At 43.0% G+C, this 14,065-nt stretch overlaps 1 protein-coding gene across 8 annotated transcripts in view; it reads left to right on the forward strand.

The window, feature by feature from the left end:
* Positions 1–14,065, forward strand: part of IRAG1 (inositol 1,4,5-triphosphate receptor associated 1) — a 130,361-nt gene that overhangs the window by 112,544 nt on the left and 3,752 nt on the right. For 7 of the 8 annotated variants that reach the window (XM_033928640.1, XM_033928639.1, XM_033928638.1 and 4 more), the window contains 4 exons: positions 1,577–1,684; positions 3,296–3,357; positions 10,622–10,738; positions 11,341–11,472. In XM_033928640.1, the coding sequence (XP_033784531.1) occupies positions 1,577–1,684; positions 3,296–3,357; positions 10,622–10,738; positions 11,341–11,472 (419 nt within the window). The remainder of the gene's footprint in view (positions 1–1,576; positions 1,685–3,295; positions 3,358–10,621; positions 10,739–11,340; positions 11,473–14,065) is intronic. The other variant, XM_033928635.1, reaches the window with a different exon arrangement.

The raw sequence follows: 14,065 nt of genomic DNA on the forward strand, positions 1-14,065 counted from the left end.
CATCCGGGTGGCCATTCTCTGGACCGACTCCAGCCTCAGCACATCCTTACGGTAATGCGGCCTCCAGAATTGCACACAGTATTCCAGGTGGGGTCTCACCATGGATCTATACAGAGGCATAATGACTTCAGGCTTACGGCTGACGAAACCCCTGCATATGCAACCTATGATTTGTCTTGCCTTGGAAGAAGCTTGCTCCACTTGATTGGCAGCCTTCATGTCCTCATAGCGTGGTTTTTAAGCACTGGCCAGCGCGTAACAGCTTTGAAGCTCATAGAATTCTTATGAGCGTCAGAGCTAATATCGCCAATGATTGTGATAAAAAAAAGCCTGCCTCTGCCCCCTCTCACCTCCCTGCTTCCATAAAGTGAGGGCCGTTTTGAGTCCAAAAGGGGTGAAGGAGAGCCAACAAATATGTTCCTACTTTGGGCCATGACACCAATAACGTTTCTTGCCATTCGTTCCTACCAGAACATCTGGCCTTGATCACACAGACCAACCCTATGGAAATACAGGAACACAAATTAAAAGTCCTAATATACACAATCAAAACCCTAATACCAGACTCTGCATGCATGTAGTGCAACACCAGAGAAATAGAAACAATGCACAGACAGCAGATGTAAATTCTCAAAACCAACATGTTTCAATCATTAAGTTGAAAATAAAATCATTTTTCCTACCTTTGTTGTCCATCTCTCTCCTTCCTTTGCTCCCTTTTTGTGGTCTGGTATCTCCTTTTCTCCTCCTCTTTTTATTGCCTACCCGTTTAAGTCGGGCACTTACACTTGCCGTAGACATGACATGTGGGCACACCTAAATGCCAACTATAATGGAATCAGGATGTCCAAGTGCCATTAAAGAATGTGCACTTAGCATGCTGCATGAAGGGGGGAATTCATGAACGGGTGCTACCACATTAGCACACGCTATTACGTTAGCACGTGCTAAATGCTAAAGACATTATATTCCTAGGGGTGTCTTTAGCATTTAGGCCCATATTCAATAAAAAGCACTGGTAGGTGCCCAAGCTAAGTGAAAAATGATGTTTTAAACTGATTTTCAAGGTGCTTAAAAATCCAGGACCGGAATCACGCCTCCGTAGGTGCTTTACAGTGCCTAACGTCACTGTAGGCGTGGCTAATGCCGGACGTGGCTGTAGGCACCATATAGCGCCTAGGGAGGTGCGATTCAAGTCCAAAGTAGGCGCCGGAAATGTAGGCCTTGAAACCTTGGCCTGCAATTCCAGTGCCTACCTTTACCGGAGGCGTGATTCTCAAAATGGCGCCATCGAGTGATTGGCACATGATCGATGGCTGCTTTTAGAGAATCCAGGCCTTAGCGCATGTTAACCACTAGCATGCACTAACGCAGTTCGCACCCTTTCATGAATTCCCCCCTTAGACGCTCAACATTTGCCCTCCAAAGTGCATTATTTCCCTTTGTTAATAGCCATAATTTGAGTGCATTTCTGTAACACCTGTTGTAAAATTATCTTTACTGTATATTGAGTTGTTGTGAAATAGCTCTTTGCGGAATTCCAAATTTTATAATGCATCGCGTGTCCTTTTCATAGAATATGCCTCGTAGAAGAGTGAGTGTTGCTGTGGTTCCAAAATTCAACTTATTGAACATTCCTGGGCATTCAGCTAACGCATCAACACTACCGACATTATCATCTCTGGTAAGTACTCGATCACAGTAAAAACCGTCAACGTTTATCATTCATTTGAGTAACCTCATGAGGTTGTTAGGTTACATGTTTTTTAAAGGATAGAACCCATGAAAAACACTTTTCAATTTTGATCCTACAGTGGAGTCTAAGATACCTGCACTTCGCCTAATCGAATTAATGGGTTTAATGGTCTTCTGAGAAATAGATAAATCCTGGCTCAAGGTGGCAAAATTTTACAATGTCACAAAATAGTGGAGATGGTGTTCATTTTTGTCATGAGTTTGATCAGTTCTCCTTGCCTCTTTTGTTCTGTCAAAATGAATTTTCCTTAAGGTACATGTTGAGACTAATCCCCGGATTCTCTAACCTGCGCCCATGCGAGTAGACACTTTAAAAGCGGCCACCGATCATGTGTCAGTCACGTGATAGTTGATTGAGGATTCCCCTGTAGGAATTAGCAGAACCGGCAGGGAGATTCCTGATTCCTCTCTCTCCATCCCCCACTCCCACCCACCCCCAAGTACCCCTCCAGGTTTTGAAAAGCTGGTGAGATCGGGGCCAGGGCTGGAGTGCATCTGCACATGCGCAGATGCACTCCAGCCCCAGCCCAAAGATTCAAGGTATGTGTGGGGCTGGGTTTGGGGGGACAGAACGGAGTGGGGCTGGGGGCCGAGCGGGGTGGACCCAGGGGCATAATAGGGCAGGCCCGGGGGCAGAATGGAGTGAGGCCATGCATCATTTTTTTACGAGATAGAAAATCTGGTAACCTGATGGCAGGCCTGCCTTATCAAAATGGCGGGCCTTCCCCTTCCCAGTGCACCCAGGGATGCACTGGGAGGGGCCTAGGATTCTGATTGGCCCAGGTACCTAAGGCCCCTGCTATGGGAGGGGCCTTAGGTGCCTTTGACAATCAAAGTCGTCAATTAACTTAGGCATTGGTGGGGCGCCAGTTTTAGAATCTCCCCCAAGTCAAAGCTCAAGTCAAAGCTATAGTGCTATGTGCTATGATGCGAAAGATCTGGATCGGAATCCTCCTTCTGTTTAGAATGGTGGGGCATAAATATGCTCAGATTGGTGGAGCATGAGAAGATGGCTGTAGCCCTCACTGACCAACAAGGTGTATTTTGGGAGCGATATCCTTCCAATTCATGGTCCAGGAAGGGTTTCCGAGAGTTGATACCATGCAGGGGGTGGGGCTGCAAAATACAAAAAAGAACATTTGTTTCTGACGATACAAAAGAAAGCAAACAACACTAATGGAATTCCTTCAATGAGATTCTACACATTATAAAATAAAAATCCTTCTTTCAGGTCTTCATATTGGTAGTTGGAGCAAAGCTAACAATTAATAATCTCCCCTAATAATTGGATCATTTTACCCATTCAGTTCCCAGCTGAAAGGTAAAGTAAACAACTACTACCACTACTATTTATCATTTCTATAACCACAAACACATACAGCTCTTAAAATGCATTCAATTTTAAGAAATTCACCCGCTCTACTCCCGATCCTCATAGAGTTCCTATGAGCATCGAAGCAGAGTCGGAGCATTTAGCCCTAAGTTTTTATCCTGTTTCCTTCAAACTGAGAACTTTCTCTGCCATGTTTTTATCAAACAGTCTGAATCACCAAATGGGAGAACCATGTCACCTGTGCCAACTCTAACCCCACTTTCAGAAAAGTAAGTATCGTAATATTTCTCAAATAGTGGCTTGTAAAGTGAAAAAAGTGATGTAAGCGTAAGAAACTTTGCATGGAATTATGCCAAATTATGTGGGAGTAACTTTATAAGGTACTTATGTGTATAAAACAGCATTTTACATGTGCAAAGTCCACCAATAAATTGTCACAAAGTATGTTGCTGGGATCATAGCTACAGCCTCAGCACCCTGAGGTTGTGGGTTCAAATTCACACTGCTCCTTGTGACCCTGGGCAAGTCATTTAATCCCCCTATTGCCCCGGGTACATTAGATAGATTGTGAGCCCACTGGGACAGAGAGGGAAAAATGCTTGAGTACCTGAATAAATTCATGTAAACCATTTTGATCTCCCCAGGGAAAACAGTACAGAAATTTGAATAAATATTATGGCAAGTTTCAGCCTCTGATAACCAGAGCTGGTATTGTGACATCATAATGCCTCACTCCACCAATGCCTAAGAGACAACATCATCAGTGATGTCACAATGGCTTGATTGTCCTTTACTTGGCTCTCTTTTGCTACATTTGATTTCTAGAGTGGTGCAGTGGTTAAAGCTACAGCCTCAGCATCCTCAGGTTGTGGGTTCAAACCCACGCTGCTCCTTGTGATCCTCCTGGGCAAGTCACTTAATCCCCTCCATTGCCCCAGGTACATTCGATAAATTGTTAGGCAGACAGGGAAAATGGTAAATTCATGTAAACCATTCTGAGATCCCTTGGGAGAACGGTATAGAAAACTGAATGAATAAATAAATAAATAAAAAGTAGGTGCTACTGACACAGAGACAAAGTACCTGTGTATAATGTGTAAACCACTTTGGTTTTACCACAGAAACACTAGGGGACACTCGATGAAGTTACAGAGTAATACTTTAAAACTAATAGTAGGAAATATTTTTTCACTCTGAGAATTGATCGATGAATTCAAAACTACCAGAAACCCCACAAGGCCGATGACTACGATACTTAAAAAGATGCAAATCAAAAACAAATATCACTGGAGAGTTGTGCCTTTAGAATGCAAATGCATTTATTAACAAAAGTATAATTTAAATCTACAATGTGAATCCTCAGTGTGAGGTATTGAGCTCAGCAGAGCGCAATCCCTGTAGAGGAAAAAAGCTCCAATGTTCTATTTGCCCCCGGAATGAACCGGCGTGAGAACCTGTCTCACACCATCTTAGGATTCCACTTCTGTGTGTGCAAAACAACATTGCAATCGTGCATTTTTCAAAGGATTTGAGTGACATTCCTTTACACAGCCCCCTCGAGCAGGACTGTATTTAGCCTTTGATCCACGTTTCTTTGCCTTAGGACTTTTCAGGGACCCCTGAGGAAGACAAGGTAGTCGAAACACAGAGCGTGTTGGGTCCTTAGTTCCCATTCTTTGGGTCCTAGACATTTCATCGTGTGGATTAAAAGATTGTATCTTCAATAAAGCCTGCATCTTGGACATCTTTTCCACAGTGGGTTTTGTTTTCGTCTGTTCCTTGGATCTGTGGAGTACCCAGGGTCAAGTTTTGATTTGCTTGTAAGTGCGTCGACTGTTACCCCAGGAGGATCGATATTCTGTGGTGTCATATGCCTTCTTTGGTAGATAAAACTGTTCTTAGGTTCGACCAGGCTTGGTATCAGGGAACAAAACCCCTTCCCCCAGGAACCTTTCAGACCATAAATTAGTCAGGATAAACATGGAACGAGTTCACTACCTCACACTGAGGATTTACATGATCAATTTAAACTTAAATTATACTTTTGCATTCTACTGGCGCAGTGATATTTGTTTTTGATTTGTATCTTTTAAAATAATTGATCAGTAGCACCTAATTATCCCCCCTTTCAGTAAACTGTGATAGCGGTTATTAGCGCAGGGAGCTGCACTGAATGCTCCGCGCTGCTCCCGACATTCATAGATTCCTCTATGAGCGTTGGGAACAGCATGGAGCATTCAGCACGGCTCCCTGCGCTAATAACTGCTATCGCGGTTTAGTAAAAGGGTGGTATTAGCGGTAATTGGCTTGTTAGCCAATTTAGGGCTCCTTTTACATTGAATTCCTATAAGCGTCAGAACATTTACCTCGCCAGCCCACAGTAAAAGCCAACGCTAGTCGCATGCACATCTCAGGACACTGCACAATTTTATGCATGGAACTTTGCGCACCATTTATAGATGCCAATTTATAGAGCAGCCCTCAATATCTTTATAAAATAGATTCAACATATGTGCGTATTTGCCTTGTCAACCCAGGGCCTTGTTATAAAGTTACCGTGTGTGTGTATGTAGCCCAAGGGAAGCAGTCCCGGGTGAACTTCTTTCCCACTAACACACTTATCTCTCACAGGAAACTTGACTCATTCTTAAGGAAGTGACTTGCTGACATTTCAGAATTTAAAGATTAGAAACGTGTTGAAAGGATGCCAGATAATTCAAAAAAATTTACAGTAATGTACATCTCTGCCCAAATTAGGCTGAAACTATGACAGCGTTTAAAATAACTTACGCTGAAGAAATGTGTGTTTGTATTCTTTTTATGAATAAAATAGAAAGCTATCATTTTCAAAAGAACTTTGTTATTTTAGAAGTAAAGTTTGTGGACACAATGTATAAAGACCAGGTTAAATATAGATGGTCAAAATATCTTTAGTTTGCTTCATTTAGGTTTCCTGACGATCTTTGTACGATTTATAAAAATATACAGTATTTTGTATCTGTTTCATGTAATCTAATGTGAGGGCTAGAATTCCCAAGGATTTGTTTTCACTAGATACTCATACAAAATAAGAGAAACCCTTGGGTGTTACCGATAGCTCCCAGAACGCTTATCAAGTGACCGACACATTCTACAGCACCAGATGCTTAAAAATTGGAGTCTGTTCTAATTAAAAGAAACATAGGCATGGTACTTCCCTTGAGACTAGTGAGCACTGCTGTTGCTTAGTGGCATAATAAGGGAGAGGCAGACTGCTCCGGGTGCTGTCTTGGTGGGGGCACTGGCATTTCTCCACCCCCCAGGCCACGCTTGCACCCTCCCTTCTCCACCTCTCCCCCTGTACCTCTATAAAATCTTCACCAGTACAAGCACGCGCTGGCCTGGCTCCCTCTGAAATCACTTCCAGGTCACGGGGCCAGGAAGTGACATCAGAGGGAAAGCCTATACCAGCATGAGCAGCAAGCCGGAGATGCTGCTCATGCTGGTGAAGATTTAAAGAGGTGCAGGATGGGAAGGGAGGGAGTGTGGCATTGGAGCGTAAAAGGAGCAGGGGGTGGCACAGGGTGGCGTGAGGGAGGAGCGCCTCCCACCCTCACTATAGCCTAAGTTATATTTCTAAAAACATAGGGTCCCATATTTAAAGGCAGTTATCCAGGTAGTAGCACCCACTACCTAGTTAAATGCTTCTGTCTCATCTGAGGGCCACATCAGTATCCAGAGATCACCAGGGCCATCTGCAGTGATTCTCAGCAGCACTAGACAATCCATGGATGGCTTTGGTGCTCACTGGATAGTGACTTTGCCTTCAAATGAAGCAATGCCTGGAGACAATGGTAGCAGAAGCCAAAATTGTGTTTGAGGACCCAGCCGATGAAGCAACAAGTGCAGACAAGAGTAGCAGAAGCCACATTTTTATTCATGGAATCGACACAGCTCATGTTTCAGCATTCTTGCCTGCATCAGGAGTCAATAAAAATCTCACGAGAAAGGCTTCCAACAATTGATTTCAGGATCCGCTCGTATTGAACACATTATACCAGTGTTAAAGGAGTTACATTGGTTACCTTCTCTCTGCCGCGTCACTGATGACATCATCACTGACGACTTCATCAGTGGCGCGGCAGAAAGAAGGCCCCAGCGGGGAAGATCATGAAGCAGCCCGTTCAGAGCTGCTGCCACTGCTGCTCTTTTGCAGGCTTTGGAGTTGGAGGTATGTCAGGCTCACAGTGGGAGAGTCAATGGGGTTCCGCTACACAGAGGGATGGGAGGGAGGAATAGAAAGACACTGCAGAGGGAAGGTTCGCTCAGAGCTGCAGCACATGGAAAGGAAAGAGGAAGAATTGTGGTGGAGGAGAGGAAGGGAGAGATGATTGTTGTACAGTATGTGAAAAAAAAAAAAGCCATTCCCCGAAAATAAGCCCTAGTGCGTTTTGTGGAGCACAAATTAATATAAGACCCTGTTATATTTTGGGGGAAACACAGTATTTTATTTGTGTGTTTTTAATATATATGTGACCCAGAATGGTAGATGGTGCGTGATAGAAATTTTTTAAATAAATAATTACGACCACTTTGTTCGATAAGTTTATTACTTAGTGAATTTTATTATTGAAATTCTATTTTATAAATATTTGTATTTTTTTACTGTATTATTGTATTTTGCTGATTGTCCAGCTCTTTTTAGTGTAAACCACCTAGAACTTTTGGTTATGGCGGTATAAAAGAATAAAGTTATTATTATTATTAATAATAATAATAATCCATATCCTGAGGTGAAGATGAAGTTAAGAGGTGATAGGTTCAGGAATAATCCAAGGAAATATTGTTTTTATAGAAAGGGTGGTAGATGCGTGGAACAGTCTCCTGGAAGAGGTGGTGGAGATAAAGACTGTGTCCGAATTCAAGAAAGAGTGGGTCGGGCACGAGGGAATTCTTAGGGAGAAGAGGAGATAGTGAATGCTGTGGATGGGCAGATGGGATGGGCTATTTGACCTTTATCTGCCGTCTTGTTTTTATGTTTCTAATAATCACAGCCAAACCCTGAAGCAGGCATGTACTAAAACGCAGCTTGTGTTAGGTCTATCCCGCTTTGAAGCCCACTGCTTTTCATTTCCTACTTGGATCCTGCTTCACTATTGAATCCTTCTCCTTTTGCTTGGTCTGTACAAAGGTTGATACTGATAGGAGCAACTGTTGACTCATCACTCTCTTCTCAGCTGGTCCCATCCAGCAGAAAGGAGGAAAAAGCGTTTAAAAAAAATAGAAAATAGTCAATCCATATATTTTTTATAGATTTCAGTAGATGAATTATATACTTTAAAAAGAGAATTCACTTTAGCTGAAAAATGTATTCAAGTAATGGAGAATTCTGCTTGAAACACTTTAAAGAAATGCATTCTCCAAAGTAGGAAGTATTAACATAGCATAACAGTCAACTTATTAACCGCAGGACCATGGTTAACAAAAGATTATAATAGTGTAAACAATTGATACAGAAGCCCTTCCACAAACACCCAGTCTGAACTCTGTCCAGCTAGTCTTGCTTTAAAAATGATAGACAAGGGTGACCCGGTCGACATTGTATATCTGGATTTTCAAAAGGCATTTGACAAGGTCCCACATGAATGACTGCTTCGAAAAATTGCAAGTCATGGAATCGAGGGTGAAATACTCACATGGATTAAAAACTGGTTAGCGGATAGGAAACAGACAATTTTCAGAGTGGAAAAGCATCACGAGTGGAGTGCCGCAGGGTTCGGTGCTCGGGCCCATGCTCTTCAACATATTTATAAACGACCTGGAAATTGGTACGACAAGCGAGGTGATTAAATTTGCAGATGATACAAAGTAATTCAGAGTAGTAAAGACACAGAAGGATTGCGAAGACCTGCAACGTGACATAAACACGCTCGAGGAATGGGCCGCCACATGGCAAATGAGGTGGATAAATGCAAGGTGATGCATGTTGGTAACAAAAATCTTATACACGAATACAGGATGTCCAGTGCAGTACTCAGAGAGACCCCCCAGGAAAGAGACTTGGGAGTACTGGTAGACAAGTCAATGAAGCCGTCCACGCAATGTGTGATGGCGGCAAAAAGGGTGAACAGAATGCTAGGAATGATTAAGAAGGGGATCACGAACAGATTGGAGAAGGTTATGCCGCTGTACCGGGCCATGGTATGCCCCCACTTGGAATACTTCATACAGCACTGGTCGCCGTAATTGAAGAAGGACACAGTACTACTCAAAAGGGTCCAGAGAAGAGCGACCAAAATGGTTAAGGGGCTGGAGGAGTTGCCATACAGTGAGAGATTAGAGAAAATGGGCCTCTTCTCCCTTGAAAAGAGGGGACATGATCGAAACATTCGAGATAATGAAGGGAATAGACTTAGTTGATACAGACAGGTTATTCACCCTCTCCAAGGTAGAGAGAACGAGAGGGCACTCTCTAAAGTTAAAAGAGGACAGATTCCGTACAAACATAAGGAAGTTCTTCTTCACCCAGAGAGTGGTACAGAACTGGAATGCTCTTCCGGAGGCTGTTATAGGGGAAAGCACCCTCCAGGGACAAGGTTAGACGTTCCTGCTGAACCAGAACATATGCAGGTAAGGCTAGTCTCAGTTAGGGCACTGGTCTTTGACCTAAGGGCCACCGCGTGAGCGGACTTCTGGGCACGATGGACCACTGGTCTGACCCAATTCTTATGTTCTTATCCTACCAGTGTTTTTGAACAAAAACATTCTTAGTCATAAGTATAACAGTTTATATCCAGTAAACAGAAGATCGGGAAGACTGATAGCAGCTGAAAAGAGAGCTCACGCAAAGATCTTGCTGCATTTTTTTTTCACCACACTATAATGAGCTTTGTTGATCGGGAAAAAATGCTTGAGTACTTGAATTCATGTAAACCATTCTGAGCTGTCCAAATTAGAATATTGAAAATCAAATATTGAAATAGAAAATAGAATAAATAAATAGTGTGAAAAGCTTCAGCCTCTGATAACCACAGCTGGTATTGTGATGTCATAATGCCTTATTCCACTAATGCCTAAGAATCAACCTCATCAGTGATGTCACAATGGTTTGAGTGTCCTATACTTGGCTCACTTTTACTACATTTTGATTTCTAGAGTGGCGCAGTGGTTAAAGCTACAGCCTGAGCACCCTAGGGTTGTGGGTTCAAACCCACGCTGTTCCTTGTGACCCTAAGCAAGTCACTTAATCACCTCATTGCCCCAGGTACATTAGACAGATTATGAACCCACCGAGACAGACAGAGAAAAATGCTTGAGTACCTGAATAAATTAATGTAAACTGTTCTGAGCTCCCCTGGGAGATCAGTAGAGAAAATTGAATAAATAAATATAGTCCAATATGCCTAAAAAAAAAAAAAAATCTAATCCTTCTTGAAATGTAAAGTTGGATTTAACCCGAAGAGAAGAGCATTTTTAGAAGAGGATGACAATGGCTTGTAATTGCATGTCCCATGATTAGTCCTAAAAATTAAAGTGTCCTCCAACTTTGTTTAGCAGTGAGAAGACAAACGGAGATGCTGAAAGCGAAAGGCTTGCTGCTGTACAGGGCTGCCAGGAAGAGATCAACCCAGAGTTAAAGGCCAAGATTGAAGAAGACGCTTATAATAAAGGGTAAGGATGTTTTAATTGTTTAGATATTGAAGGCTTCCAGGAAAACACCAACCTAGAGTTAAAGGCCAAGATTGAGTAAGGAGCTTATAACAAAGGGTAAGGATGCTTCAATTGCTCAGACAATGAGGGCTGCTAGAAAGAGATCATCCCAGAATTAAAAGCCAAGATTGAGAAATATGCTTATAACAAAAGATAAGGTTGTTCCAAATTTTCACCTATTGAGAAATGCCTTAAGTACATAAGAATAGCCTTACTGGGTCAGACCGATGGTCCATCAAGCCCAGTAGCCCGTCTTGCCAGGTACTAGTAGCTAATCCAGGTCACTAGTACCTGGCAAGAACCCAAAGAGTAGCAACATTCCAGAATCTCAAAGAGTAAGCAAGATTCCGGAACCCCAAAGAGTAGCAACATTCCATGTGGAATCTAAATGGAGGCTTCTACTTATAGAATCGCCCCTATAGTCTTGCTTTTCATAGACAAATGAGAACCAAAGCTGGAACCCATCTGCCCAAATTCATGATGTTGATCTAGTCACTCTCTTTCATGAATGAATGGCAGGATTCTCAACATAGCTACCCAGTAATGTCATGTCTTGTTCAAAGATATCAGGAAGGCCTGAAGAAGACCAAAGAACTTGAAGAGCTGAAGGAAGAATATGAAGAGAAGATGGCTGAAAGTCTGAATGAGTCTAAAGAAGTTGAAAAAGAAGGGGAAGTTCAAGAAATGAAAAGCAGGTAAGATGACAGGATGTCTGGAAGAACCCAGTTTTCAGGCTAGATTAAAGGTTTGAGCTTTCAAATAATTAAGAAACATCTGCAAATTCTTGTGCAATATGCATTTGCAATATTTGTATCATTTGTACCAAATATGTTTCTGCAAATTTCTTAGCAAAACTCAGAGTTTTGAGGTCAGCGTGAAAAAGAGTCAACATATTGGGTCTCAACAGGATGAGATGCAAGCAAACCCACATTTTGCACAATACGAGGATTTCTGGCAGGGGATTTTTGCTGGGACCCTTCTAGCCTCTCTGTATAACAGATATGATCCCAAATCATTTCTGTTTGCACATGTGGGTGTGGAACAGGCTAAGCCTGTAACAAGCGTTTAAAGAGGCTTCCTAAGTCTCTGTCCTGCTATTAGAGATGCTTGATTTTTGCTTGTACTGGCATAAAAGTCATATTCAAAGTGATATACGCAGTTAAGGTATGGATTTAGCAGGTTAGATCAAAGCCTTTAAAAACTGATTAAACTAATAAATGTATTCTCCTCAATTTCTCTGGCAGCTAAGTTTAGATGACCAAATTCTGGGTGGTCCTGAGGTGCAGTTAGATCATGGAAAAGCTAGGAAGCCACCTAACCTAGGAGCCCTTTTACTAAAGGTTGTTATGCTCTAACACAGTGGTTCCCAACCCTGTCCTGGAGGACCACCAGGCCAGTCGGGTTTTCAGGATAACCCTAATGAATATGCATGGAGCAGATTTGCATGCCTGGCACCTCCATTATACGCAGATCTCTCTCATGCATATTCATTAGGGCTATCCTGAAAACCCGACTGGCCTGGTGGTCCTCCAGGACAGGGTTGGGAACCACTGCTCTAACACACATTTAGGACCCAATTCTATAAACAATGTCTAACCACACCTAACTTGATGGTGCTGGTCCTTATGTTTCGTAACCAACCGCTAGGCATCCTTTTTAGAATCATACCCAGTGGTGCCTTAGGCATTACCTGACTTAATTTACCAGCCCCTAATTTGCACTTCTAGTGACGCCTAAGTTTACCATGCCTATTCGCCACCCCTAACTACGCCTACTTTTCAAGTAGGCATCAGAGAGCACCTCGACTCAGGTGTCGCAAGGCACCACATGGATATCTGTGCACAACCTTAGTAATTTTAAAAATGTTTTTAAATCAGTTTTTAATGGCATGGGCATGTAACCAATTAAATAAAAATTTAGTTGCTTATGGATTTTTAACCCCCCCCCCCCTCCTTTTATCAAGCTGCGAGCAGTAGGTAGGAGATGCGGCTCACTACCAGTGAAGATTTGAAGAGGTCCACGGGTGGTGGAGGGGCATGTAGCGGGGAAGAATGAAGGGGGGTGCTACTACCTGAGGCACTTCTTTCCCTCGCTATGCCACTGTTACCCAGTGGTGTACCTAGCATATGTGACACCTGGGGCCCATCATTTTTTGACCTTCCCCCCCCATCTGTATGAAAAACATCATTTTTAGTAACAATCCACACATCGCACAAGAGTGTACCTAGGAAAAGGCAGCATCTTACATACTGCAGTGAGCAGTAGAACATCAATACGCCCACTGTAAAACTAAACAAGCCAGACTAGTACAGATCAAACCCAGTTAGTCCAGGCCCAGCATGTTCTCACCCCTCTCTCCTGGCTGGACCGATGTCATCTTTACCTTCCGTCAAGCTGAAAAAACTACCGGCCTCGGCAGTGATCCAGCGACGTTGCCCACGGCTCCCCTTCCTGCTTTCCATCTGCCGCGGCCCATCTGGGCAAAAACAGGACGCTGCGTCATTGAGAAAGACCAGGCAGACACAGAAAGCAGGAAGGGGAGCCGTGGGCAATGTTGCTAAATCACTGCTAAGGCTGGCAGTTTTTTCAGCTTGACAGAAAGTAAAGACGGTATCGGACCGGACCAGGAGAGAAGGGTGAGAGCCTTGGGGTCAGGCCTTCAAAAAGGGGAAGTTCCTGGACCATGACTCCAAGGCCGGGAACACCCCCCTCATGCTTGCACCTTGGGCGGTCCATTCCCCCCCCCTCCCACTGCTCCTACCATTTACTATTTTGGGTTCCATACAATTGCCTTTCTTTGATTTAGCATTTACCAAGTTAATCTCTACTAATAAAAAGGGGGAAAAACACCCCAGTAAATCTAAGTCCAAAATTATACTTTAAACAAATTTAAAAAAAAGTTTTACCCCACTGTTTCAGCAGAGGTTACCAAGGCCACCGCAAATGACAAGTGGTATTTATTTAGCGTGGGAATGAAAGGGACACAGATGAGTCAAGAAAACTCCAGGAAATGGGCAGAAAAGCCTGAGGAAGGGAAGAGGGCAGAAAGTGCTCTGACAGGAACAATGTGACACTTTAACCGTCTCTCGGAAGGATAGGGCAAAATATCTGTCATTGTGCCAGGAGTGAGAACAAGCTGCAAGAAGAAAAGTGATCTGTGGTATCCTAGCTAAAGTATAAAGTTAATAAATGGGCATAAGACAAAGTAAAACAAAAGAAGGTGATACCTTTTTTATTGGACTAACTTAATATATTTTATGGCAAGCTTTTAAAGGCACAGCATTCTTT

The sequence above is a fragment of the Geotrypetes seraphini genome, chromosome 19 (genome assembly GCF_902459505.1).
Source record: "Geotrypetes seraphini chromosome 19, aGeoSer1.1, whole genome shotgun sequence".
In the NCBI taxonomy this organism is placed as follows: domain Eukaryota; kingdom Metazoa; phylum Chordata; class Amphibia; order Gymnophiona; family Dermophiidae; genus Geotrypetes; species Geotrypetes seraphini.